Source organism: Onychomys torridus, chromosome 10 (genome assembly GCF_903995425.1).
Source record: "Onychomys torridus chromosome 10, mOncTor1.1, whole genome shotgun sequence".
Lineage (NCBI taxonomy): Eukaryota > Metazoa > Chordata > Mammalia > Rodentia > Cricetidae > Onychomys > Onychomys torridus.
The window spans coordinates 1,128,725-1,155,445 of NC_050452.1; the positions used below are offsets into that span (position 1 = coordinate 1,128,725).

Here is a 26,721-nt window from a genome sequence, read left to right on the forward strand (position 1 = left end):
CCCAGTGGCTTCCTGAGACACAGAATCCACCATCTCTCATTGGACTAAAAGGTGAGTGACTCTTCTCCCACCCAGAGTTCAGCCTCTAGGACCTAGGCCTTGGGACACAGCCAGTCCCCATGAACCCCTACCTATTGCTGACCCAATTGCTGGCCAGCAGGGAAGATTCCTGCAGGCAGGCTCCCCCACCAAAACCCCCTATAGGATCCTAAAATCTACAAGACCCATGCCCTACCCCAAACATACCCATCTCCCTGCAAATCCAGTAGCTTCCTGAGACATGGAATCTGCCAGCTCTCATTGGACCAAGAGCAATATGGCATCACCAGAACCTAGTGGTTCTACAACAGTAAGACCTGAACATTACAATGTAGAAGAAGCAGAAGAAAGTGACCTTAAAAATAACTGTATGAAGATGATAGAGGCCTTTAAAGAGGAAATGAAAAATTCCCTTAAAGAAATTGAAGAAAAGACAAACAAAAAATTGGAATAAATCAACAAATCCCTTAAATAAAGCCAATAAAACCATGAAAAAGCAATTAAACATGAAAGAAATAGTTCAAGACTTGAAAATTGAAATAGAAACAATGAAGAAGACACAAACTGAGGGGATGCTGGAAACAGAAAATCTGAGGAAACACAGATGTAAGCATGACCAATAGAATACAAGAGATGGAAGAAAAAGGGAATGTAACAACAGACACTGAGTAAATCCAGAGAATCATCAGGTTATACTTCAAAAACCTGCACTCCACAAAATTGGAAAATCTAAAAGAAATGGACAATTTTCTGGATTAAATCAAGACCAGATAAACAATTTAAATAGACCTATTACCCCTAAGGAAGTCATTAAAAGCTTTAGTAATGTTTCTTCTACAAATGTGGGTGCCCTTATATTTGGGGCATAAATGTTCAGAATTGAGACTTTATCTTGATGGATATTTTTCATTTGATTGTTGTAGAATATTATTTTTAGGTGTGTTACTTTTGTTAATGTCCCATTTGTTTAACTCTGTGAAGCTGTGCTACTTTGCCTGTCTAAACACCTGATGGTCTAATGAAGCGCTGAACAGCTAATAGCAGGAGAGAGAGAGAGAGAGAGAGAGAGAGAGAGAGAGAGAGAGAGAGAGAGAGAGAGCTGGCAGGCAGAGAGAATATATAGGAGAAATCTGGGAGGAAAAAGAAGAAAAGAGATGGAGGGGTGAAGGAAGAAGTAGCCAGAGAAGGAGGAGGACTCCAGGGGCCAGTCACCCAGTTACACAGCAAGCCACAGAGTAAGATTTACAAAATAAGAGAACAGGAAAAGCCAAGAGGCAAAAGGTAGATGGGATAATTTAAAATCAAGGAAAAGAAGCTAAGGCTGGGCATTCATAATTAAGAATAAGCCTCCTTGTGTGATTTATTTGGGAGCTGGGTGGCAGTCCCCCCAAAAGAGCAAAAACAGCCAACAACATGTGATGAATATGAAATGCTCTTCTCCATCTCTTTTGATTAATTTCAGTTTGAAGATATTTTATTAGATATTAGGATAGCTACACCAGCTTGCTTTTTAAGTCCATTTAATTGGAAAGTTTTTTTTTCCCAACTAAGTTTTTTTACTCTGAGGTAATGCCTGTCTTTGAAGTTGAGGTGTGTTTCTTGTATGCAACAGGATGGATCCTGTTTTTATATCCATTCTGTTAGCCTGTGTCTTTTTATAGGCAGATTGAGTTCATTGATATCAAGAGATATTAATGATCAGTAATTGTTAATTCCTGTTATTTTTTGGTTTTGGTGGTGGTAGTGGTAGTGTGTGGGTGTGTTTCCCTTTTGGGGGTTCTGTTGGTATGAGATTGCCTATATTTTCGTGGGTGCTGTTAACTTCCTTGGGTTGGAGTTTTCCTTCTAGTACTTTCTATAGGGCTGGATTTGTGGATAGGTGTTGTTTAAATCTTGTTTTGTCATGGAATATCTTGATTTCTCCATCTATGATGATTGGACGTTTTGCTGGATATAGTAGTCTGGGCTGGCATCCATGGTCTCTTAGTGTCTAGGTTTTAGAGTCTCCATTGAGAAGTCAGGAGTAATTCTGATAGGTGTGCCTTTATGTTACTTGTCCTTTTTCCTTTGCAGCTCTTAATATTCTTTCTTTATTCTGTATGTTTAGTGTTTTGATTAATATATGGCAAGGGACCTTCTTTTTTTTAATCTAGTCTATTTGGTGTTCTGTAAGCTTTTGGTACCTTCATAGGCATGTCCTTCTTTAGGTTGGGAAAGTTTTCTTTGATGATTTTGTTGAATATATTTTCTATGCCTTTGAGCTGGAATTCTCCTTCTTCTATGCCTATTATTCTTAGGTTTGATCTTTTCTCTTTTCACAGTGTCCCAGATTTCCTGGATGTTTTGTGTTAAGAATATTTCAGATTTAACGTTTTCTTCAACCAATTTACCTATTTCCTCTATCATATCATTAGTGTCCAAGATTCTGTCTTCTATTTCCTGTGTTCTGTTGGTGATGCTTGCATCTGTAGTTTCTGTTTGCTTACCCAGATTTTCCATTGCCAGAATTCCCTTGGTTTGTGTTTTCTTTATTGTCTCTATTTCAATTTTCAAGTCTTAAATGGTTTCCTTCACCTATTTGTTTTTTCTTTGCTTTCTTTAAGGGATTTATTGATTTTTTTCAAATTTTTTGTTGTCCTTTCCTCAATTTCTTTTTTTTAAAAGATTTATTTATTTATTATGTATACAGTATTCTGTCTGCATGTATGCCTGCAGGCCAGAAGAGGGTGCCAGATCCCATTACAGATGGTTATGAGCCACCATGCGGTTGCTGGGATTGAACTCAGGACCTCTGGATGAACAGTCAGTGCTCTTAACCAATGAGTCATCTCTTCAGCCCCTTCCTCAACTTCTTTAAGGGAATTTTTCATTTCCTCTTTAAGGGCCTCTATCTTCTTCATAAAGTTATTTTTAAGGTTGTTTTCTTCTGCTTCAGCTGCGTTGGGATGTTCAGGTCTTGCTGCTGTAGGACCAATGGGTTCTGGTGATGCCATATTGCCCTTTGTGTTGTTGAATATATTCTTACATTGCCATCTACCTATCTGCTCTTCCAGCTGGAGTAGGTGGTGCTTGTGCCTATAGGGGCCTCTGATATTGCAGTGGATGGTTGGCCAAGAAATGGGTGATGGGGTTGGTGGGTTTGGGCCGCAGAGTGGGTTGTAGAGGTTACAGAGTCAGGTTGTCTGGGGTGTTGGATCAGCCTGCCTGTAGGTCTCTCACCTGTTAGCCTGCTGCTGGGGACTGCTCCAGTGCAGAGAAGACCCACCAGAGTCGGGGCAGGGCCCAGCTGCTTTGCTGGGACTAAGATGGGAGGGGGGGCATGGGATGTGTCCTGGAGCTTGGGACCTGGAGATTGGGATTGTTTAGTTGGGGGATCATTCACCTGTTCTCCCAACTGGAGTAGGTGGTGCTTATATAGGGGCTTTTGATATTGCAGCAGATGGTTAGCCTGAGGTGGGGTGATGGTGGTGGTGATGGGATTGGTGGAGTTCAGTGGCAAAGTGGCTCTTAGAGGTTAGAGGGTCCAGTGGGAGTCTGGGGTGTTAGTCTGGAAGATGTTTTCTTCTTATATATAATTTATTTCTCTATGAAATTCATTCAACAGCAAGATGCTATTCATGATCTCAATGTTTGTTGACCTTTCTCCTATGGTTTGACCATATCCCACAAACTTCGTGAATTAAAAATTCAGTCCTCTGGTTCATATGTTAATGGTATTTGGAGGTAAGGCTTCTGAGAGCTAGGTAGCATTAGATAAATTAATGAAGTTGGGTTCATCAGGAAATTAGTGGCTTTATCAAAAGAGACAAGAGTTAGCATTCTTTTTTTTTTTTTTTTTTTGAGATAGGGTTTCTCTGTGTAGCTTTGCTCCTTTCCTTTCCTGGAACTTGCTTTGGAGACCAGGCTGGCCTCGAACTCACAGAGATCCGCCTGCCTCTGCCTTCCAAGTGCTGGGATTAAAGGCATGCACCACCACCAACCAGCAAGAGTTAGCATTCTTATTCTATCTTGCCATGTGATGCCCTCTGCCAGGATGGGATGTAATGTTTCATTATCAGATATTGAGTTTCATGTTATTGGTCTTCCCCACTACTAGAATCATGAACCAAACAACCAACCAACCAAGTAACCAACCAAAAAAACAAACAAACAAATGCTTTGCATGAATGATTATAGGAACAGAAAACAAGCAGACTAAGACAATTTCAAACCCCTTTTAAACCATGTTTTAATTTTCAGTAGTGTCCTTATTCCAAAACAACAACATACAACTCTATTTGTAGATTCTGTTTTCTTAGAAAATATGAAGTAAATTCACATCAGTGGCCCTGTGGTCGCATTGAATCCTGGGACTTGTAGTACACTCGAAGAGCTTCTCGCAAGCTGGTTTCAGAGGACTACGATTCCCAGGATGCATACAGAAGAAGCTGGCAGAGGGAGGGGCGGCTTTAGCCCTTGCGGGCGTCTGCATTTCCTAGCGCCGTGATTTCGCCTAGTAACCTGTCCCTGCACTGGCCCCGCCTACGGAGCCCGGGCTGGAGGAAGAGCTGGTGCCTAGGCGCCCAAGTGAGGAAGCCTATCCCTGGGTGCACAGGGGGGGGAGGGAGGGCAGGCAGAGGATTTTGCCGGCTGGTGCGGGATCCCGGACGCACGGCGGTCAGCAGAGGTTAGAGGCGAAGAGAGCAGGGATGCTGCGAGAAAGGCTGGTCCAGGAGGAGGTCGAGCCAGGGTATCCCTGGAGCTGGCATCCCTGGGGACCGCTGCGGCAGGCGCCTGGATGAGCATGGGGTGTCGCTGTCCTCAGGCACCACGGGAGACCTCGCCCCCCTACCCTCCACCCTCCTGCCAAGCTATAAGCAGGATCCTGGAACCTGCAGGGTCTCCTAGTTAGCTAGCTCAGATCTTGGGAGACAGGGACACGATTATGTTGTTGTTGTTATTATTATTATTTTGCCACTTGTTAATTTATTTCTTTTTATTTGTTTATTTTTTCCTGGGCCGGGAGCGTTTGTAGATAGTGCTCTTCTTTATTTGCCCTGTTGCCTTGTCTCCTCCAGTTCAGAATTTTTTTTTTTTTTTTTTTAAATGAAGCTTGCAATTGGAGTTGCTGATTAGGGAGAGAAGCTAAATTCTTTATGGTTTTCTCTGTGAAGAGAAGGCTCATGGAGGGTATAGGTTTTAAACACATGCGTGACAGCTAATTGGAGCATCTAAAAAAAAAAATGATCATTTTATATTCGCCCTGGCTTTATGGAGGAAACAGCAAGTGTTATTTCAAATTAGATCAGCAATTGCCAGCCAGTAGTGTTTAGGGCGTATTTCCTATAATTAAGGAGGTGGATATGGAAGGAGAAAGGTGGACAATTAAAAAAACAAAACCCCCAAACACAACCAACAACTTGGTTTTAGTTTGGTGATCATTTTCTTGTACGAGGTGACATGCAAAATTTCTTTCTCTTCCTCCCATCCTAGATATAGACTGTCAATTTCGGTTCCAAGGACGGTGATGGCAAAGCTTACTCCGGCTGCTTGTCAGATCAGACCTCTCACAGAATAAATCCCGCCGCCTGCTGCAAAGCCCCCCTCCCCCTCCCCGGCCCACCTCAAACTTGGCGAACTGGGTAATCCGTGTCTGGATGTGCAGATCTCTGATTTTAAAGGCGGAGTGACTCAGGGGAGAACCACTCTCGCGGGCCTAAGCACCCAGTTGCAGTGAGGCGTGCGCGCGGGTGCTGGCGCCCCCAAAGCCGCCTGGCCCCGAGGGAAGGAGTCGGGGCGCCCATCGGGGTCTTGCTGCTGCACACCAGGAGCTGCCGCAGCTCATCTCCCGCAGCAGCGGATGATGGTGGTGACCAGCGTGCTGGGCTGTGCCTGTGCGTCGCCACGGAAATCGGCGCCCAGCGCTGTACCCTGAGCCCTTGCAGGTCCGCTGCAGCCGGAGCCTTGAAGAAGACAGAACCGGCGCGCGGGGCACCGGGGGTCGCGTGGGGTCGGCTTATCATGGCGGATCGGACAGCTCCCAGTTGCCAGCTTCGGCTGGAGTGGGTGTACGGGTACCGGGGTCACCAGTGCCGCAACAACCTGTACTACACCGTCGGCAAGGAGGTGGTTTACTTTGTAGCTGGGGTAGGGGTGCTGTACAACACCAGAGAGCACAGCCAAAAATTCTTCCTGGGACACAATGACGACATTATCAGGTAAGGGGGTGGACTGGGGGGGGGGGGGGGGGGGTGGGAAAGGGTTGGATATGGAGGACGAAAGGGTGGGAATAGCCGAGGTCATGTCCGAGAGCCCTATGAAATAAAAGATTCTTCCAGGAGCAGCTAGAGAAGGGCTGCAGATGCCAGGGATGGGGAAGAAATAGGGAGGAAGATGTAGATGGGAGAGAGACGCCTCTGTCCCTTGAGGAGGCTTTTAAAGCTCTACTGAGTTAAGTGTTGTGCTGCTATTTCGTTCATTCCCGCTACAAGTGGAAGGACTGGATAACTACCAAACACTCCTCACCCTTCCCAGACTAGATAAACAGTAGAACCAAAAGACGAACTGTGGATAGCATTTTTGGAGGGCTCCTCAGTAGGTTCCCCAGCAAGCAAGTGGATTTTAAAAAATGAAAAGAAATTTTGGTACAGACGGTTTGGAATCTTCACCCCCTAAGCATTGGACTGGGAACATTTCTGTAGTGGGTAGGGAGTGTTTTCTGATATTTCAGCAGTGTTTTAGTGCCCAAAGCATATTTACACACTAAATGGATGCTTTCTACAACATCTTTAGGGCTTTAAAAGAGCGGCAACAGCTACTGGACCGTAAGATCTTAACCATCCATTCCAGACAATAAGCAGCATTTGGAAGTGGATGGTCTAGGAAAACTCCATTACACAAAATGGTCATTTTAGGGCCTCTCTTATTTAGTTAGAGAGGGGCATATTTGATTCTTTGAGCTATCCTTTCATCTGGACTAGATATATTCCTCCCTAGCCTTTGTCAGCATCTCCTTTGGCCAAATAATGTGTGGTCCAGATGCTGTTCACAGGGAAGAGTTAAGGACACCTCCACTCACAGGGACAATGACTGCTGGAGATAGGCTGCAAGTAACGAGCCTATCTGTACCTCCAGATGTGTGTGCTTCACTGGTACAGAGCAGCATCCACAGTGTTAGGATATTGTTCCTGTTGCTCTAAATTTGCCTTTCACATGGGATAAGTGATGAAGTAGTGTAATGTCAATGGACCTACCTTTTAGTGGGGACAATAACTTAAAAGATTTACTCTCTCAATTAGTGTTGTACTTATATTCCAGAATGTATTTTTTTTAGTTGAAAATGGTTATAGAAGGCAAAAACTTAATACTTGGAAATATAGGGGGACATACACATGCATATGCACACATGCACATACACATATGCACATTAGAGATCTTGACTCTGTGTCCCTCCCCCTCCATTCTGTGTCCCTCCCTGCCCCTTGTTTTTTTAAGATAGGATCTCACACTTGAACCCAGGTTAGCCTCAATATGGAGTCCAGGCTGGCCACAAACTCATGGTAAACCTACCTCAGAGGGCTGAGATTCCAAGGGTGAGCCACCACACCCAGCTTTGATCTCTACTGTTACAAGATTTTGATTACTGGGGAGCTCTGAATCCCCTCTAGATTTGGTGGATCTGACATGTAAAACTTTCTTCTTGTCACATAAGACAAAAGCCCCCTTTCCTTTCTTTCCTGACTTGGGAGCAGTTGTGATTAGGGTGTTCTTACTGAGTTCCATTCCGCAGATTTTGCTTCACTAATTGTGTGGCCGATTATTAAAGGCACAGGTGCAAATGATTAACAGTGACTCATGAAAAGGTTGGATGTTTAAAAATTTAAACCCATTGTGTGTTTGCTCTGTCTGTCTTCATGCAGTGTTTTCCAATGCAACATCAACTGAGAAACGGTCCTCTGGGGGAAGGGAAAGATAGCAATTAAACAGAAGATTCCCTGGGGTTCAATGATATTAACATGACCATTCACTGAACTACTTGGAGGGGTGGTGCGGATTCTTAAAACACAGTCTTTCTCTTAAAGGGAAACATTTTAAATGCACTGTTGAAATTGAAGGTGGGAAAAGGGTGGAGTTGCAGTAAACCATTGTGATGATGAGCAATTGGTCTGGAGGGACTATGAGGACATCTGGCTAGGTGGTTAAAGAAACATTTAGGTTTGAAGAAAAGGCAAGTGAAGTTATAGCTGTGTTACAGACAGACTCAGTTGATGAGAAGGCAGAAGGGATAGTTTATTTTCTGCTCCATTTCTTGAAGTGGCTATCTCTTTCTTAGGCTGAACACTGGTTTAACAGAAAGTGTGACTTCAGAGAAAGGCCTTTAAATTTTCTGATATTTGACTGGGTCTGTGTATGTGCAGGTGAGCAAAGAGTTCTAACATTGACATATATCTTTGCATTTGGAGTAAAATGAAGCCTAGTAGATTAAAAAACAAAAACCACAGATCTTTATGTGATTAGGGCTGTGAATTGGAATGTATATACTGTCATTTTGCTTTACCTTACACATGTAAATGTCTTTTTTTCTGAGAAAAGCAGTGCATAACCCATATGTGTAATCTTTTATGCATTCCAATTCATATCTGCATACCCTAGTATACCACTGTTTTTCCATTTGAAATTTGAACTTTGTCATTGAATGGGGTTGGCTGTAGTAGCTAGGTTCTAGTGCAAAAAAAAAATTGTCTTTTTGAATCATTACACAAATTAAGACTCTTGATTTCAGCAAATCAGGTAGTCCAGTTACTGTCCACTAGGTCCCTGGCTTTTGAAGGAAATATCCAAACTTATAAATGTGATACTTTTTTTTTTAAAATCAGCTTTACCTGGAATATTAGCTACAAAGCAGCCTAACATATATTGATAACATACTCCATTTTATAAAACTTTATGCTCTCTGGATCACGATGTAGGATTTGATGATGATGTAGGATTTGGCAGTGCTCATTAGGGTCAGCGTGTGTCCTTTTGCTTTGACAGGATGTGTATTTAAGGCAGATTTTTAGAAGTGTTGCTATGTGAGACATAATGTGATTTGTTGGATAAGGAGGCTTGCTTTCATTCTCTTGAGTGATTACCTTTCAATGCAGATAATAGATGAGAGAATGATGCCATCTTTTAGTCTTAATAACATTGTGACGAACAAATAAACACCTAAACTGGCATTTGCTATTGGGCTGAGAAGACTCAAGTTGGGTTTGAAGGCAACATGGTAAGTGATGCTGACTGGGATAATTACTGCTTTGCTTTCCTGATCTGGCAGAAAAACTTGAGATGGAGAGTGAATAGATGGAAGAAAAAGTCACCTGCACATTCATCCTCCATTACCTTCCTTTTCATGTTGACAGTGACGTTTGTCTCCACACTCTGGATCCCTATATTACTTCTAGATACATTCTTTTCTCCATTTTATTCTTCTTTCTTTATTTATTTGACTTCCCGTTGCAGGGTAGGTTTAGTTGCAGTGCTGTCTTACGGGGAAGGGCACTGACTTTTTGACATCAGAACAAGTGAGAAGAACCCCATGCAGGTGTGGCCTCTCTTGGCATTATTTGTGAAATGGAGCTGTCAACACCCAGTTGCAGAATTTGAGGGATGATTAGAAATAATGTATGCAAATCATTGGGGGGCTTACTGCCTGGAGCCATCCTGGCAGTGGATGGATGGGTCCTGCAGAGGGTGTAAGGAGTCTGCAGGAGAATGAAGTGAGCAGGCCATGGTGGTTAAGAGAATTTTGCAGCCTGACTGACTAGCAGCCAGAGTATTTCTTTATTTATACAGAATTTAGTTAGCATGGATACAGTCATGATGTTCCAAAACATAGATCCTATCATTTTTGGTTTGGGACATGTGTTTCACTTCCTTTTGCTCATCTTTTAGTCATCATAAATAAACTACGACAGAACAGAGTTATCATTTACAATCATTTTCCCTCAACTTTTGACATCTTTAATAAACAGAGTTTTATTCTTACTTATAAAACCCATAAACCAATTTTTGAACATTTAGAGGCATATGACAGCCTGTGCTCAGGTTGGTTGTTTGGTTGCTTCAAGGACACTAGACCAAAACAAAATCTTCAGCCACCCTGGGCATTTTGCCATGTCTCAAGCAATGTATTATTAACTTTTAGTGGTTGGAGTCCCCAGGAAAAATCCTCAGGCTAAAGCTGATGCAGTAATTATTCAAATTCTGGCATAATAAATCAATGTTCACATTTATATCTTTACAGAATTGATCTATATGTCTAATCCTGGCATTCTGTTGTTCCTTGGTCATATGACATTATAGTGGCTCTACATGAGCTAACTTCTAAGAGGGGGGGATCCTAACACCTCATATTTTTTTTTATCATATTTCCACTCCATACTTTACTTATCAATATGTCTCTATGTAGGGCAGAGTTGTATGCCATGTAATTGTCTGAGTGTACAGTGGGAAGAAGCTTGTAATCTGAACTGTGGACAATTCCTCTAGCCCACCGAATCTTGTTGACCTATTTAAATTTACTTTGTTTTGAATATCTTGTTCCAGTGTAAGTACAGGGACAAATGTTTCAAGAATGTCTCATAGCCTCATGAAGAGACAGACCTCTGGCTTCTTCTTTATACAACCTCCAAGGTATAAGGAAGACATTCAAGTAGATAAGGATATCTCCCTCAAAGTGTGTGTTGGGGATAGTATGTTCAGGAATTTCTTGGATAAGCTTAGAAGCAGCATTCCTGGGAGAAGGCATAAATGATTCATAAGAAATTTTCCATCAACCCAATATCCTCAAGTTGTACAAATATTAAAAGTGCCCTAAGTATGAGCAGGTAGAGATGAAAACCAAAGGTGGCATGGCAGCTATCATGTGGCTCAGCTTTGCTGGATCTTTGTCAAGCAGCTGTGCTGGCTTTATGACTTCTGCCATACCATTCAGATATGGCTGTGCCAGCTTACCCTTAGTAAGTGTTCAGTCAATGTTTATTGTTATACTCAATTAAACACATACATACCAAAACATCTCATCATTGTATACAGATTAATGTTTAGACTCCATATCTTTCCATTCTCTTGTACCCCAACTTACCATTCTGTCCTTTTTTTCCCTAGTAAAAGCCATAAGTTGTTTGCTTCTTGCTTGTTATCTAATGCAGTTACCCTGTTCTTTCTGCTTTATACTGGAATTATTTATCTTCTCCTCACCTTTTGTAAAGACTAGATCAGCTACAATTTGGGCATTAGCATCATCAGTAAAACAGCTTTTGACTTATAAATGGAATTTATAGGTATTTATAGTGTTGTTGAGATGCATACAAGTCACCTACAGTATGTGACAAAGGGTAAGTGCTCATCTCAGGGACTATGTTTGTATCCATACTCTGGGCAGCCCCATCTGCTTCAGTGTTATCTCTATCATGAGATCTTTCACCATACTCAGGCAAAGAATACCAACTACTCCTCAGGTTTTGCAGGGATATCTAGTGCCATTCTCTCATTCCAAATATCTCTACTTGTAGAGGAAATAATAGCTCCTTGATGCTGAGAATGAACCTTAACATAGGCACAGTTAACATTTCCTGAGACACAGTTAACATTAAAGGCCCAGAGTTAAATGTGTATCCAGATTTATCTCATCCATCCTTTCAATCTACCTTTTGGGGAGGCATGCTTGCTGTCCCCATTTACTGGCAGGGTAGATAAGGCACAGAGGCATTAAGGCTTTTGTGCATGGCTAGTAGCAGACTGTTTCTAGAATGGAATCAAAGTTGATCTGATTCCAAAGACCAAAGCTATTGCTTCACTGTTTCCAGATTCTTGTTCTTAGTAGCTGTGGTTCCTGCCATTGCGTTGGTTGTTAAGAGGAACCCAGAAGACTTTTCTCTCCATAGCTCCACTCATCTTCGGTTGGCCTATAAATCCTGGGCTTACATTCAAGAGCCCTTGACAACAGATTGTTAGATCTCAGTCTAGACAGAGAAGCATCACAGCCTTTAAACAATGATTGAAAATGATCATTTGGTGAAGATGTTTAATTTAAAACACTTAGAAGTCTAAACTGTGGCAGGATAAAGTAATATAATGCTGCAACTATAGCTGAGGTTGTCGAGTTTGAGGTGAGCAGCTTAGTGGCCATGGCTGAGCCTCGACTGTCTGGTAAGTGGGTTCCCATGAAGGCCTGGACATGTAACTTTATATTTTGAGGAAGGGAAACCTAGAAATACCTATAAAGAATTAAATCCTGGGATGGGGATGAAGCTCAGTGGTGTGTATAAGAACTAGTGTGTACAAGGCCCTGGATTAGGTCCTTAGACCACAAAAGGGAGATGGCAGTGGGAGAAGAGAGAGGGGTAGAGAGGGAGGTTGGGGGTGGGGAGAATATGAATTAAATCTATATCTGGTTGAAGTAAGTGCTCTCTGCCATTGTATGAGGTAATTTATATATATGCCATCACATTCTGGGTGGTAACTTCAGTTTACAATTTGTGTCTGGGAGGGACATAGATTTAAATCATTTAGCTTGGATCCCACTATTTTGTGTATTAGCAAGATCATGAAACAAAAGGCTTATTTGTTTATTTTAGACATTGTCTTTCTTTATAGTTCAATCTGGTCTGGAACTTGCTATCTAGCTCAAACTGCCTTCACCTTGAGATCCTCCTGCCATTGGTCTTCTGAATGCTGTGACTGCAGGTATATGCTCCTACCAGCCTCAAAGACTTATGGGCTGTTGATAAGTGCTTTATTATTGTTGTTATTAATGAGCTATAGACTATTAGATGATTTTTACTAGGATTTACTTAACATCCAATTCTAATTATTTTTCATTTGTTTATTCATCAGAAATTCATAATGTGTCTAGTAATATGCATGGTACAAGAGTATGCCAGAGAATCACTAGGTACTTCTGGTATGGAGGCTGACATGCAGATAACATTGTGGACATAAATGATTATAAGTGCTAAGAAGCAAACGAAGAGAAGCTAGATTGGAGATATAGGAGTAACTTTAGAGAATGTTCCCAGCCTATCTATGGCATTAAAGGTCAGATCTGAAGGGATAGTGCAAATGTGGTAGCAGAGGAGAGGATGTGCAAATATATCAGAGTGGGAAAGAAGTTGGTGCCCAGAATTCTGGTGTTAGAGACCCAGAGAAATACCAAGGACATCCCAATTCTCAACCAGGTCACTAATGCCTCATGGGTTTTGGTACCATATGTCCTAGATTTCCCAGGACAGTCATTTCATTATTGCCATGAATACAGTTTTTCTTATTAGCTATCAGTGTCAATTTTAATTTCATAAATATGAACACATTTTTACTTTAAAATGTGATTACTATCTGGTAATTCCTTGCAAACACTGTGCCGAAATTTCCTGTCATCTACAGAGTGAAATCAACCAACCAACACTAATGGTCACACAGGCAGAGTTCACTATGGCAAAGCAAAACCTGTTCATGATAGGTTCTGTAAGTGGGCTGTACTAGGGTATTCTTCTTTCCCCATGGATGTGACCATCCCTGTAATGGTGGTGACTTTGTCACAATAGAAGGGAAGGTGCAGGAAGGCTGACTTGCTGTCCCCTTCTCTGGTCAGCTCCTAAGAGAATGGTGCTGTTTGAGAAGCTATTCTTTAGTCCATGGACTACACACCTTCAATAGTCAGGCTTTGTTTGTAGGTTTATTTGAGTTTGTCAAGTGTGGATTAGTTTTAAGTATAATTAAAGTTTTGAGAGCAAACAGCTTTCAGATATTGTACATGGTGATCACTTGGTAAAATCAAGACCGTGCCAGTAGGTCCATGAAGGCTGTATGCTGAGTTCTCACCAGCTCCTAGCTGATGCTGGTGCTGTGTGACCACAGACTACACTTCAGAAGTAAGCTTTGAAGGAATTTACTGGTATGGTTCAGAACACAACACACAAGTGTTTTTCAACCAGAAAGATATTGTAAGCTAGCAGAATTGTAAATATATATATATGATTGTAATAAAATTGTAGTAAATATACATGTCATATATATATATATATATATATATATATATATATATATATATATATGATTTAATTTAACAGTTTCCTTCTCCAATTACATTTATATCTAGTTCAGTGTTCTTCCATTCCCCAAAGGAACCAAGTAGTTACTGATTAAAACAAGTTAAAGAGATGTCAAAAGATTCCCCCTTGTCAATGATTATGTAAGACTCTCTCCATAGTCTTTGTGTAGACATGCTTTCTAGTTTTTTGAATAACTAGGAGTAGAATGGCTGGGTCATATGGTAAGTATATGTTTAACTTTCTTTTTTCTAGTTTGTTTGTTTTTTGAGATAGGGTTTCACTAGGCATACTAGGCTGGCATCAAACTCAAAGAAATCCACCTACTTCTCTTTCCAGGAGTGCTGGGATTAAAGGCATGGTCACCATGCCCAGCTCCTTTGTTTAATTATTTGAAGCACTGCCAAGCTGTTTTCCAAAGTAGCCACTCTATTTTGTAGGTCTATAGGAGTAGTATATAAGAATCCCAATTCCTCCATATGCTTGCTAAGACTTTCTTGATTTTAGCCATCATACTCAGTGTGAAATGGTGTCTTATTTGTATTTTCCTAATCACTAATATTGCTCACATTTCCATATACTGATTGTATCTTATTTGGAGAAAACATCTATTCAAATCCTTTCCCAGTCACATTTATCTTTGTATTAATGAATTATAAGAGTTCTCTATATATTCTGAATGTAGTCCTTCAATATAATATTTACAAATATTTATCCCTTTCATTGAGTTGTTTGCACTTTCTTGATGGTGCCCCTTGATGTATGAAAGCTTTAAAATTTGATGATATTCAGTTAATTTACTTTTTTGCTTTCTTATACTTTTGATATTCTGTTCAAGAAACCATCATCCAATACAAGATCATAAAAATTTATTCTTGTTTTATTCTTTTTTAGTTTTGTGGTTTTAGTATCCAACTCTTAGATTAGTTTGATGGCTCATTTTAGGTTACTATGCAGTATGAAGTAGGAGTCCAGTTTCAGGGTTCTACATGTAGGCATCCAGTTGTGCTCATTTTATATGTTGAGATTAAATTTTCCTTATGAAATTACACTGGATTTCCATAGTCACTGAATCCTTCTAGGGACCCATTCCTTCCATAGAAGATACTGAATTGGGGGGTGGGGAACAGAAATGACCATTAAAAAGTTTAGTCTATGAGCTGGAGAAAGTACAACATGTGGAGAGAGCACATGCTGCTCCCCTGGAGGACCTGATTTCTATTCATAGCACCCACATCAGGTGGCTCACACTACTTGTAACACCAACTCCGAAGGGATCCAAGACCTCTGGTCTCTACAGACACTTGCACACCCATGCACATACCTACATAAAGACACACAAACACACACACTTAAAAATAAATAAATCTTTAAAAAGATTAACCTAGAAGGGATAGAAGTCAGTGGCTTTGGCTGCTGTTCTGTATTGGTTAAAGACAACATATTCTAAAGAATTTGAAGATCTTATGCATTTGTAGAACAGAGCCATTTACATTTGGAGAAACCGGTTTAGAGCAAGATGCAGTCAAGAGAATAGATTTGTTTACTCCCAAAATTGTTTTTTAAAAAATGAATTTTCAGACTCTAGCCCTGTTGCTGGAAATGAGTCTACTGAGTCTGTAAGTGGGATGTATTATGGAAAGAGAGGGATTATAAAGAAGATGCCTTTTTGTCTCACCCATTCTTCCCTACATTCTCTCTTTTTTAAAGAAACTGTCTTATGCAGTCTAGACTAGACTACCCTCACCATGTAGTTGAAGATGACTATAAACTGATTATGTCTGTATCCCAAGTGCTGGGATTGCAGACGTGTGCTATCACACCCAGCTCCTCTATTTCTTTTTTTAGTTCTTTCCTTTCTTCCCTCAAAGGGAGGCAGGCTACTCTCAACCTAGAAACTGAAGGATTCTGGGATTTGCTCCTGGTTCTCTGCCACTCCTTTTCTCATCACCACTGAGGAGGGAGCAGCACAGGACCACTTCCTGATGAAAGGCTCTCTCTCTCACAGTGCACACATAGGCTTGTTCTGATTTGTTTGAATCTGGTTGGAGCCCTGGGCTTTACATGCCAGACAAGTGCTCTATCATGAAGTTATTTATTTTAAGATAGAAGCTTTCTCTTTGGGGTGGGGTGGGGGCTTAATTGCTATTGGATAATGTCATTAAAACATTATTCTATGCTCATTGTTAGTTAATTTTATAGGTAAGACTAAAACAAGACTTAAAAATAATGTGAGAACCATTGAGGATGGGCTATCACATGACAAGGAAATCTTTTGGACCTTATTACAGGGCATGTGGTTGCCTCTCAGGCACTGTACAGATGCCAGGTAGCCATGCTTTTCCTATTTCTTTTTCTTGCAAGTCTTCCCATACACCACAGGGATTTACATCTTTGCTTCTTTTTTTTTTTTTTAATTTCCTGGCTCTATAATGACTGTTTAACTTAGTTATTTGTTTTGTATATGGCTGTCTCCTACTCTGTCTCAGTTTCTGAGTACACATGCTCATTCAGCTTGGTCCTACAAAAGCAACTGAGCCTTTTTTTTTTTTTTTTTTTGAGTCTTAATTCCAAATTCCCCGGAAAGAGAATCTAACTGACTTAATATGGGTTGAGGTTGACCTAGTCTAACAAGCTGTATTCTAGAATGAAACTATGTTTCCAGGGGCCTTCATTTTTAAGAAAGATCATCTAATACAAGAGACAGCACTGAAGAAGAATGGACAGGAACTCCACTGGGAAACAGACAGGAAAGAAGAAGGTGGGCAATTTCTTGATACATAGAAAAGAAGAACTAAGTGATGAGAAATATTGAGTCAGGGACCAGAAAAGGTAGAGACAGAAACATAAACAGAATCTAAGTTCAAAATATGAGTGATATTTCATGGAATCTTCAGTTCCCATAAGAGGGCAGGCCACAGTGCCTCTGGAGCGCTGGCTCATCCCTGAACATGTCATTTCAGCTGCTTGATGTGCCCTCTGTCTTCTCTGCTGATACAGCCTTTCCTTCCTTCAGTCTCACGGCAAGTTTCATCTCCCCTTGATGCTTTGCCAACAGCTCCAGACTGTTTTAAGCCTTCCTTTCTCCACGAGCTTAGACCTCAGTGCATATACTTTCCTTATAGAATCACTGTATCATGTTGCATTATCATGTTTCTTTTATTGACCTCTCTTGCCACCTGACTTGAGTTCCATGTGTGTCCTCATGTCTAGCAGCTTCACTAGGGCACAGTAAATATCTAATATATTTTATTTGCTCTTTGATTTCCTCTCCAATTTACTTGGCATTAATGAGGGATGATGTAGGGTAAGTAAGATTTCCATCAAAAAAATCATTTTTTATATATTTCATGAGGAGAAAAATCTTGAAAATATTCTCACATGGGATTGATAGGAAGAATTCAGAGTAATTTTTTTGTGTATGTGCTGAGTGTGGAGGTATACATCTGCAATCCTAATATTTATTAGAAGCAGAAGCAGGGGGATCACCAGTTATGGGCCATATAGGGAGACCCTGACTTAAAAAAGAAAAGAAGCCAGGCAGTGGTGGCACATACCTTTAATCCCAGTTCTCGGAAGGCAGAGGCAGGCGGATCTCTGTGAGTTCGAAGCCAGCCTGGGCTACAGAGTGAGTTCCAGGACAGGCTCTAAAGCTACACAGAGAAACCCTGTCTCAGAAAAAAAAAAATTCAATAATAAAATGATCAATTGTTGTGGTGCTTTAAAATCTGACACAACATTTCATTTGTCTTCTTCCTCTACTGCTTTGTTGGTCTGGATGGAAAATGTAGCCATTAAAAACATAATGCTTTTCACTAAAATATAGGCTTGGACCTTACGATGTGCACTGATTCATCTTTGAAACTTGACTGAATTAAGTATCATGTAGGAAGTAGCTGGAAGTATGCTAGTGAAGCACACCTTGGTGTGCCTGTGAGCATGTCTGGAGAGGGTTAACCGGGGAGCAAACTGCTCTGAAAGCAGGTGGCACTATATCATGAGCTGGCACCCTGGAGGGAGTAAAAGGGGAAGGAAGAATGCCAGCTGAACTCCAGGATCTTTTCTTTGCTTTCTCATTTGCCAAGATGTACACATGAAGCCCCCTACCACGTGGACAGGAGCTTTTCCTTTAGCTGAAACAAACCTTTTCTCTCGTGATACTTCTTGTCAAGTGTTTAGTTGTAGTTAGTGTTTTCCTGCCTGGCCCAGTCAGGACAAATCTCTCTTACCCGCCAGTCCCACAGTCGCTCAGACCCAACCAAGAAAGCACACAGAAACTTACATTGTTTAGAAACTGTATGGCCATGGCAGGCTTCTTGTTATCTACTTCTTCTATCTTAAATTAACCCATTTCTGTTAGTCTATACTTTGCCACATGGCTTGTGGCTTACCGGTGTCTTTACATGTTGCTTCTCATGGCGGCGGCTGGCGGTGTCTCTCTCCAGCCTTCTACTTCCCAGAATTCTCTTCTCTCTTGTCCCACCTATACTTCCTTCCTGGCCACTGGCCAATCAGAACTTTATTTACACATTGCAATATCCACAGCATTTAGTTGTAGCAACAAAAAAAGTTACCGATATACAATGAATGAACTATTCTTTTGGATGGATTGTGCTTAAGTTTCCTTCCTTCCTTCCTTCCTTCCTTCCTTCTTTGACATTATAAGGAAAATTTTTGTTTGCATCCTTCTGACCTAGGAAACACATAGTCTTTGAAGTAATTTTTGAGAATATAATCAAATGTTTACAAGAGGGAAATTAAATCCAGATGTGTGCATAGATTGTAAGGTAGTACCTGCCAGCTTTAAATAAACTGAAGTTGGTTCCCCTGGCCCAGGAGAGTTTGACCCAAAGATGCAGAAGTAGTGGCTCAAAGTTGGAAATTCTGTTTAAGACAGCAGTTCTCAACCTGTGGCTTGAAACCTCTTTGGGGAGTGAAATGACCCTCTCACAGGGGTCGCCTAAGACCATCAGAAAACATTTACATTACAATTCATAACAGTAGCAAAATTACAGTTATGAAGTAGCAACAAAAATAATGTTATGGCTGGGGCTCAGCATAGCATGAACTGTATTAAAGTGTCACAACTTTAGGAAGGGTAGAACCACTGGTGTAGGTGGTTGAAGAGAGTGACCTTTGAAGGATGAAGGGCTGTTTGGCAAGCAGGATACAGAGGGACAACAGAGAAGAAGCTTGTGCAGAGGACCTGGACTTTTAAGAGCAGGGCCCTAGAGGAGTTGGTCAGTATTGCTACGGTGCAGGATGAGAGCAAGAGGTGTGATGCAGGAGATGAAGCTGAGGGAAGAGCTCCACAGGTGCCCCTCTACCACCAGCATCTCTCCTTGTTCTATTTTAATGAATGATAACTATATCAACCAGGGCTATGTTGGAATCTTTCTTCATTCTGTCCTTCCCACCCATTCTGGCTACATCAAGTCACCAGAGATTTGGGATGTCCAGGGTATATATATTCATTGTTATCCTTTCAGACCGCCATAATTATCTTATACCAGCACTATACTCACCAAAACTGAGGGAAGAATCACTGAGGGATTCATGGCTCATTCTTTAAGTAAGGGCTGACAATCAGTGAGACTTGCAGCACAGATGAGGCCAGGTTTACATTTTAGGAAGATTATTGAAGAATTTTGACTTTGTTGACCTTTTCTTCAGGATTTCATCTTATTACTTATTCCTCTGATATTAAAATTCCTGAGAGAGGGAGAGGGAGAGGGAGAAGGAGAGAGAGAGAGAGAGGGAGAGAGAGAGAGAGAGAGAGAGAGAGAGAGAGAGAGAGAGAGAGAGCATGGCATTGTCCATGAGGATTGGCAGCACTGATTTCTGCACTAGCTCCATCTGTCATCAAGCATGTGACTTTTCAGGGTCTCATCTAATGATGAAGAAGCTGACTAAAATTCCTTCTGATGAAGATGCTGAGATTCTTGGTTGTCACCACTTACAATTCCATTTAAGGAAGAGACAAAAGTCTCTCATTTATTCTTCAACCTACTGAATGGGTTTCTAATTCCTTCAGCCACAGGAATCACTTTGGAATTGCTCCAGGGCTGTCCAGTGCTGAGGGGCATCAGATCCTGTTAACTCTGTAATATTCAGTTGAGTGATCATCACCTCTACCAAGCACATTGCCTTTTTTTTCCCATTTACATTAAAACCTGCTGGCTGCCCTGTCTGCTATCCATTGGCATATTCCTTCATACAAGGGCTCCCTGATATTGTTTATCAGATTTTCCTACTGAAACTTCATGGCTTCAGCTGACCTTGAGGAAATAGACCAAGGGAAATTAAGGAACATTTTATAACACATCTGATCTGTACTTGGAAAAAGAATTTCATTTTCCTAAAAGACAAAAACAAGTTCATTTACAAAGGATGAAAGGGTACTCTATCGAATGCAAGGTCTGATCTTGGGTTGGAGTGGAGAGAGGTTGCTGCTTAAAAAGGAGGGGCATCCAAATCCTCAGTGGCTAAAGGCACTTGCCACCAGACCTGATGACCTGAGTTTGATTCCTGGAGCCTACATGGTGGAAGGAGAAGACTATCTTCTGCAAGCTGTCCTTTGGCAGCCACATGCATGTCATGCTATGTGCACATCCCATTCCTAATAATTATTTTTAAAATTTTTTAAAAAATCTTGATTTAGTGGAATGAAAATGCCTTATAATAAAGGTTTCCTGAATGTTTACCATGTTCTATATACTCCATGATGTACTAAGGATACAAAACTGAGCGCTATCTTAACAATATTGAGCATACATGAACAGCTGGATGTTTACACTGTGGCCAAAGGTCTGCAGGAGCCTCAGAATGTGTATCTACCCCATTTAAGAGAGAGGGAAGTGGCCAGAGAAGACCCCCTGGAGAAAGCATCATTTGATTTAGGTTCCAAGTAGTCATTCTGGCTGCAGTGTCTGGATAAAAAAGTCAGGAAGCACTTAAAATAGTGCTGGTATAAGGTAATTATGGTGGTCTGAAAGGATAACAATGAATATATATACCCTGGAGATCCCAAATCTCTGGTGACTTGATGTAGCCAGAGTGGGTGGGAAGGACAGAATGAAGAAAGATTCCAACATAGCCCTGGTTGATATAGTTATCATTCATTAAAATAGAACAAGGAGAGATGCTGGTGGTAGAGGGGCACCTGTGGAGCTCTGCAAAAAGGTAACTCAGGATTTGAACTAGAAAGAGGTCAAGGGAAGAGTGTCCTCATCCCAGCAGGGTAGCCTAGAGTGTAGACTGCTAGAACAATAAGCAATGAAATGTGTAGGCAAAGGGGATGTGAAGTCTTATTAGGGCTGCGTTCCCATGTATGGGGCAAGGCGTTTCCTGGTATCTGGAAGATTTAAGAATCTTCTTGCTCATAAGTACCTATTCTGGGGAGTTCAGCAACCTCAGATACCATCTGTCTTGCTAGTGAGTCCTGAATTAGGTGTGTGCAGGTCGGCCACCAAGAGTTTGTCATCTTCCCTAAATGATCTTAGCCAGAGGGTAAATCTTCTTTATTGGCTCAGTAAAGCAGAGATTTACATGTCTGTTTATTGTTTTCTGAGGGTACAGGCTTGTGATTTTGTCTGGTTTTATACTCATATTTCAACACACACACTCTATTTAAATGCTTTAGCAAAACAAAGTGAAGAAGAAAACAAGTTTTTAAAATTAGTTTGTCATACTACAGAGACTGGATTTCCAATTTCACAGAATTCATGGCTTCATTTTTTTCCTCTGAGTATGAGAAGCTGTTTTCTTTGTGATGCTTTTTTGTTTTCTAAATAGAAAACGATTGATCTGTTTATAGGAATATTTAATTCCATCCGTGTCCTAGTTTTATCTGCTAACTGAGATCTCTCTCTCTCTCTCTCTCTCTCTCTCTCTCTCTCTCTCTCTCTCTGTGTGTGTGTGTGTGTGTTGTGTGTGTGTGTGTGTGTGTGTGTGTGTGTGTTTCCATAAAAAAGAGTAAATCAACTTTCTATAAGGCAATGAAAATATTGGGTGTCAAACATCATGACACAAGTGGTCACCTGGAGGTGTCACATTAAGGAAGGAGTCACTTGGCAACATCATGAAGTGTTACTGGCTTTCCATTATGGGGCATCCAGGCTACCCTCCCCAGCTGTACACAGTACCTCCCAAGAGCCTGGGTGCTATGGTTTTCTGTGCCTAGACTAATTAAAAGTGAGAAGTGAGCACAAATCTTCATTTGACTTTTCTCTTAAAAGTTCATAGGAATTTTATCTTAAGGGCTCAAAAAATTATCTTTATTAAATATCAGGGGGACGCTTAGCATTTTGGCAAGTATGTATAAAGTATAACAAAGGTTTCAATGTGACCATTGGCTGGCGGGTAGAATGCTACCTTTGTTTTTGTAAGAATCACCTTGACTGTGGCTTTACAGTCCATTGTCTTTGTGGTCTTTTCAACCACAGAGAAGTGACCTTTCTCTTCATGCCACCTGTGATTTCTGCATAGTAAGGTAACTAGTCTCTTACACAGATGTTCCCTTGATGACAACAGGAGTCAGACACATAGGGATAGAAGAAGATCTCAGAAATCCAGAATGACAGAAGCCAGTAATGAGGTCCTGGAACTATTTTGGAGGACTTTTTTGTATGTGATATCTGAGGACTCCAAAACCCCCGATTCAGTCAAAGCACCACATCTGCAAGTTCTCACTTCTGAGTAGGCTCAAGACAGAAGTGCTTGTGTCTGAAGCCTGCATACATGCCTGAGCTTCGTTCTCACCACTACAACGGAACAATGGAAATGGTGCTGGAGTAAGGGGAATTGGAACATTAAATAAGTCAACTTATTTCAGGGCTTATTTTGTTTGAGCCTTAAGCAAAAATTACTATTAACCAACATAGTTGCCTTTATGGCATGTTATTTATCCTTTTGGATATGGTAAATTATGAAAAACAAAACCCTGAGATGGGTGTGAGCAGTTTCATTTTTCATATAGGGATTTAGCTAGTGTTACTGATTTGTATTAATATCTAGATCACAGATTTGAGTTGTCACCTAACTTGATCCTGTTCTTTGTTAATTTTTTTCTTGTTAAATTTTTAAAATAACTTGCAGGTGTGTAAATGTTCATCTTAACATGTGCAAGGTGTTCTAGGCATTTTGGAGAGAATGGGTTTTTTCAGTGTAGCTTATTGCAAAAATTACAAAGGTAAAATCATCCATTGATTTTTTTTAGCATTCTACCAAAAAGAAATTATAGCTATCTGACAGAAAACTCAAAAGAAATAAGCAATAGGAAAACATAGAGATTTATCAAAACCATGATTATATGATATCAGAAAGATTCAATAAAGCCTCATTCCCTTTGCACATGCTCAGTGCTTGTGGTGATCATGGATTCTGCAAGAGTCTTAGTTAAAGTGATAAGCTCTAAGTCATGGGGGTTATTGAAGGGAATCTTGCAAGAACCTACCTGGAAAAATAGGAAAGTGGTTTTGGTTTTCCTTCTGGCTAAAGGCCTGAGCCTCTCTTAGGCACTGCCATCACTGGGAATTTGGTATAGGGAAGGCACACATCAAATTTTTGTTGTCTTGTACTGGGTCAGAGATCACTATACACCTATATTGCCTGTACTTGCAGCTTGTCAGTTGAATATCTATTTTGTGTCTAAGTATTCCTGTTGATGGACATTCTAGTTATTGGCTGTTAAAGACAATACCGTCTTACATCTCATTGCATGTTTTTTTAGGATATTTGTGTGTTTCTGTAGCAGATATTTCTGGAAGCAGAACATCCAGGCTCAAAGAATATGTGTATTTTGAACACGTTCTGTATAGATACTGACATCTAGCCTTCTGAAAGAGATGTGTATGTAGATGAGAGTGATGGTCCTCTAGGAATGCAGATGTTTTATGATTTGGGAAAGTAAGGTGTTTATCAAGAAAGGGAATATAATTTCTTCTATTTAATTACTTGTGCATGTGAAGACTCACAGAAATAGTTCTGTTCAAGTATTAAATTGGAAGAATGGTTTGATGGTTACATATATGATGATGTAATTTGTAGCTGAAGTTTTCCTGTGTCACGCCTGGCCTGCAGTCAGGACAAATCTCTCTCACCCTCCAGTCCTGCAGCTGCTTGGACCCAAGTAAACACACAGAGGCTTATATTATTTATGAACTGTATGGCCATTAGTTGAAGCTTATTACTGATAAGCTCTTACACTTAAATTAACCCACAATTCTTATTTATGTTTAGCCATGTGGCTTGGTACCTTTTCTCAGTTCTGCCTCCATATCTTGCTTCTTCTGTGTCTGGCTGGCGATTCCTGACTCAGTTTTCTTCTTCCCAGAATTATCTTTGTCTTCTTATCCTGCCTATACTTCCTGCCTGGCTACTGGCCAATCAGTATTTTATTTATCAACCAATCAGAGCAACACATTCACAGCATATAGAGCAACATCACCAATCAGTAATTGCTATCACAATATCAATAAGGATTTGTTTCATGAAATTTTCTACATATTGATTCCATTAATATATAATGTTGACACACAAAGAAGATAAAAATCAACATTTTGTAAGTCTATTTTATTAATATTATTATTTACTAAGCAGTTTGCTGAGCATTTTGTGTGTTATCTAATTTAGTTTTCACAAAATGGCTTTATCATAGACCTCCTTTTATTGTGATTTCAAACTGGCTCCCTTTTACCCTAGACCCCACTTTTATCTAGTTTACTTGATTGCCTACTCTATTTTTATCACACAATTATTATTATATGATGATGAGAATCAGGGGTACTCCAAAAAGAAAAGTTATGATAGTCTAACATCAAGACAATATATCCATGTGTGGTTTTCCCAACTGGGGGGTGGGACGACTAGGTATGTTCTAAGAAATTCTGCTTGGTGGTAAGTACCAATCAATGTTTTTCTATGTTGTGTTTGCAGAAAGCAAAGACAACAGTCCCTATCACATTTTTTTCACCCAGTTCTGAGTATCAACCCAAGGCTTTGTCCATGCTAGCCTAGCACTCGATCCCTGAGCTAAATTCCTCACTTATCTACTATTTCTTGAGCAAGAAGATGAGTTGCTTTACATGGAAAAGACATAAGTTATAGAAGAAACTTTGTGTACTTCAGTGCAGAACAGAATATTGCCATAGGAGCATCAAGACCTGCAGTTCTTTTGGTGTTTAAGACTTTTGGTTCAGGGTAACTGGGATAGCTAATGTTGGTTGTCAATTTGACTTATCTGAGGAGAAGGAATTGAGGAATTGCCACCATCAAACTGGCCTGTGGGTACATCTTTGGGCCTTTTCTTGACTACTAAATGATGTAGGAGGACTCAGTCTACTGTGGGCAGTACCATCCCTAGGCATGTGTCCTGGGCTACATTCAGAAAGCTAAGCTTGAGTTTGGAAACAAGCTAGTAAACAGTGTTCCTCTATTGCCTGCTTCAGTTCCTGACTCCAAATTTGTGCCTTGGCTTTCCTCAATGGACTGTAATCCAATCAAACCCTTTCTTCCCCTAGTTGCTTTTGGTGTTTAATCACAGTAGAAACTGAGCTAGGACAGTTAGAGAACCCTGAGAAAGAAAAGGAATTGAGTGGTTTATGTCTTTGGGAACATCCACATGAGTGCTCACACCATTGTCTCTGAGGGCACAGTGTCAGCAGGACTCAGATTGCCTCTTGCATCCCTCTTGTCTGTTGCCCTCTGGTTCCTTCTGCTGGCAGATTCCTTTCAGACTGTGGGGGTGGGGTGGGCAAGATAGCAGTGCCGTGCGTGGATGGCTCTTGGTTCCTGGCCTCTCAACTGGAAGTCTCATGAGAACTGGGAATTTTTTGGTTTTTGTTTGTTTTTCCCAGCACCAGCTTATAGAAAGGAAGCTCTGATTAGCGCTGTGTGACTCTGTGACCATTCTTCAAGGAACTATGGCAGAAGGTTCTCTCAAGCCATGTGTTGGCAGAGTGTTTGTTTCTAAAAAGAGGTATTTCCAGAAGGGGGAAGCAATGACAGGTTTAAAGCAACATGTATTTATTTTTAAAGTGGTTGTTTATAGAAAGCCTGGGAGATGACAGTAGGGCTCGAAGTGTCATTTATAGAATAGATAAGTTCAGGGGCAATAAACTCTGGTTTATTATTCTTATGACAGGGATGATCACCTTCTCTGACACTCTTTGTTAATCAAGTAACTAATTTATTTGTGTGTGTGGTGTATGTGGGTGCTTTTGCTCATTCTGGCACCTGTGATGTCATGGTGGTCCAGATGTCATCCTCATTTGCTTCTCTACCATTTTTTTTTACATAGGGTGTCTCATGGAACCCAGAGCTTGATGTTTTGGTTGGACTGGCTTGCCAGAGATCCTTGGTGTCCACCCATCTCTGCCTGCCTGCCTGTACTGGGGTTACAGCAGCCATGCCTGGCTTTTTACATGGGTACTGGGGGTTAACTCAGTTCTTATGTCTGTGCAGCAAACTGTTACCAACTGAGCCATGTCCCTAACCCCTTGCCAATGTCTTTCTGAAAAGTTATATTAAACTGATATATAAAAATGTACAGTTACATATTTATGAAGCGCAATATATATATATATATATATATATATATATATATATATAT

General features: G+C 40.7%; 1 protein-coding gene across 1 annotated transcript in view; it reads left to right on the top strand.

Moving 5' to 3' along the window:
* Positions 1 to 4,491: 4,491 nt before the first annotated feature.
* The window catches only part of Eml6 (EMAP like 6), a 260,091-nt gene continuing 237,861 nt past the window's right edge, over positions 4,492 to 26,721 (top strand). The window contains exons 1-2 of the mRNA XM_036201044.1: positions 4,492 to 4,605; positions 5,512 to 6,236. Coding sequence (XP_036056937.1) covers positions 6,040 to 6,236 — 197 coding nt within the window. The 5' untranslated portion in view covers positions 4,492 to 4,605; positions 5,512 to 6,039. The remainder of the gene's footprint in view (positions 4,606 to 5,511; positions 6,237 to 26,721) is intronic.